The 2,982-nt window shown below is 43.0% G+C and overlaps 1 protein-coding gene across 1 annotated transcript in view; it reads right to left on the reverse strand.

Moving 5' to 3' along the window:
• LOC104621975 (band 4.1-like protein 3) overlaps positions 1–1,989 on the reverse strand; it is a gene marked incomplete at both ends in the record, with an annotated part of 18,470 nt that extends 16,481 nt beyond the window's left edge. The window contains one exon of the mRNA XM_010288614.1: positions 1,885–1,989. Coding sequence (XP_010286916.1) covers positions 1,885–1,989 — 105 coding nt within the window. The remainder of the gene's footprint in view (positions 1–1,884) is intronic.
• Positions 1,990–2,982: the final 993 nt, after the last annotated feature.

A 2,982-nucleotide genomic window follows, 5' to 3' on the forward strand; every position in this document is an offset into this window, starting at 1 on the left:
CTCCGGGGCCGCCCCGGCGCAGAGCCCGCCGACTACGCGAGGCAAAACCCCCGCCGAGGCGATGGGGAATTGCCACGGCGATAGTTACTGCTCCATGGACGCCAAGGGGCAGATGAAATTCCACCGGGGGAGTCGCACAGCAGCTCGGGGTCTCTCGGTGTCGCTGCTGCGGCCAGAGCTTACAATTAATAGAGCAGCCTGCTCCGCGCCTGTCTCTCGGGACCGGGCAGGCCCCACGCTTCTAACTTGTCCTCTAATAGCATCAAATTAGTATTTAAAACGCATGTCACAGCCCAGAACAAAAAGTTCGCTTCCCCTAGGAAAGTTCCACTTTCTCCAAAGAAAGATAAACAAACGTATCAGAGAAAAGAAAATACTAAAGCAATATCAAACGAGCAGAACACCACAATCCACCCCCCCGCCCCGAACAAAAACAGCCAGTCTGCAGCTGTCCAAACCTGGTCTGCGGTGCAAAACATGAGCCTGAACAGCTCCAGCCACCGCTGCGCACGAAGCACACCATGCACCAAGAAATTAAAGATGCAGCAGGATTTCTGCTTTCAGGTGACACGCGACGCGGGTGTGTGTATCGTCTGGCTGGACGTTATCTGGCAGAGGATGGAGGTGAATTACTAAGTACTTTGACGTTAAAAATATGTATGTTATTGATCAATAAACGGGGTGGCAAGGAGTATTCTTTTAGCTATTTAGCTCTGTAAAGTAACTGGCAATCTGTAAACGTTTAGTACTTCTAAACCACCTGTTAATAATGAAAACATTCTCCTCCTTCCGCTACCAGAAAGCACACCTCTCTGGAAATGCACTTAAACACCTGCCTGACTTTTACCACAACTCAAAACTAAGCATACGCTGAAGTGTTATCTTGCACTGGCATGGACAAAGCGTCTGCTTAAGTGATTTTTCTGAATCAGAAACAAAATCCTTATATTTAGAAGTCTGTAAAGAAAGGGAAAAAGAGAGAAAAAAGGACTGATTTATTTTATATCATATAGAACTGAAACAAAGGGGAGCCTAGAAAATATAACTGTTGTTCTCACAAGGCATAAACAGCCAAAGAATCAGTAATAGCTCCAGCTTCACCAGGGAAGACCTTTCAAGGCATGCGAAGCACAAAATACCTTCACCCTGGAGCTCTGCTGGCCTAAGACACATATTGCTAACAAGTTTTGGTACTGGTTTCTTTCATTTATCTTAAACCGCCAAAAACACAGAGCATATTTTAAATTATCCTTTGATACTCTCTCTTTCATCGTAACGTGTCCGAAACAATATGTGTATCACCTGCACATTAGATCATCCTGAACACTGTTAATACACAGCTTATTAAATACTGAAGTTGAGATGCAGACAAGCAGGATGTGATTCACTATTGCTGCCAACTGCTTCTGAACACTTATGTCTTTAGCCAAATCAACATCAACACTCAGATAAAGCAAGTAACGACTTAAAGCCTTGCTTTATCTTAACAGTTAGCAGGAGCAGTCCATCAACTCCTGCCTATCTGTATCCCAACCACAGTATTATTAAGCCGTATTTTAGTATCATAAGTTTAGTAGTGTATCTATGAATGTAAATCTGACTTTCATCCATGGCAGTAATGAAATAAATCATACTAGAAAGAGAACCAGCTATACGATTAACTTCTTTCATGTCATATATAGTCAACACAGAGAGAAGCCAGGGAAACACAGGGGATGCTCTTGAGAGGTAGAGAGTTACTAAAAACAATAGCTCAAGATTATGTCTATGGAACCTGGAAAAGAAGACAAAAACAACTTCTGGACTGTTTGCAACTGTCTGGAGGGTATCTCAGGGAGCTCCAATGCCCACATGCCAAAGGCCAGCTACATTTTTGCGGGTTACCTTTTGGTTTTCTGTGTCTCTGTATGTTAGCCCGAAGTAGTCTTTTTCCAAAAGGTTCAGATGCTCGCACACTTTGTCGAATAGCACTTGACCTCTGGAACGTTTCTGTAGAAAATGAACAGGGGGAAAAAAAAAATCATGTTTTCAAAATAAAGTAATATAAGCATTAAAATAACACCTCTTCTGTTTAATCCTCGAATCAATAACCCCCAAATGATTTAATTCAGCTCATCCATCTTTGAAACCTATTGACCTTGAGCTTTGTAAGAATCTGCAGAATGGGGCCAATCTGCTTTCCATGAAAGTTCAGGTCTTACTGTGGAGTTAAAAGTAAGTCAATACATGCCATGTTTCAGATCTTCAGGAGAAGATCTCAGGGACGATGCACTGGAGGAAAAACAAATGCGGAGACATTTCTTGCTTCGGTAACAGCATGGACTGATTCTGGGATCTTTTTTTGTCTAATAAATGGGGAAATGTGATTTACCCATCTACTGAAATGGCTGAAAGAGCCTCACTGGGAAGACAGCTGGGTAAGAAAGTAGTTTTCCTGTGTCCCACTAACCTTCTTTACTGCTAACACATTAGATGAGCAGATCTCTCACTGTCAACAACCAGAGCCCTTAGCAGAAGCTCTGTAGTATCTCTTGCATTGGACAGTAAAAATTCAGGTCATCCTAGTTCTCAGTATAATATGTGACATTGAAAAAAAAAATCTCCAAAAAAACAAACGCAGATAGAAACATCCTCTTTATAAGCTACGTGTGCCCACTTCGATGTGCATTAATTATGAGGTACAATTCAAAATTATGTGGGCCACTCTTTCATCACTGCCTGCTTCCCTAAGTGCACCTCAGCTGAAGGAAAAAATCTCACCACTTTATATTAAACAGACACATAAATATTTTAGTTGACGTCAGTGCCGCATTTTCTTTATCTGTAGCATACACATGACTCGCAGCGGACGGGAAATATGCTACACGCTTCAAACGCAGTGCAGGAGGCTGACACAAAAGAGGAAAGAACGCTGCTTCCAAATTCACGCGCCTCCACCAACAGAGTCGCGCGCCCAGACCGCGCTGCCAGCACAGCCGCCTT

This window comes from Phaethon lepturus, unplaced genomic scaffold (assembly GCF_000687285.1).
Source record: "Phaethon lepturus isolate BGI_N335 unplaced genomic scaffold, ASM68728v1 scaffold13456, whole genome shotgun sequence".
Classification (NCBI taxonomy): domain Eukaryota; kingdom Metazoa; phylum Chordata; class Aves; order Phaethontiformes; family Phaethontidae; genus Phaethon; species Phaethon lepturus.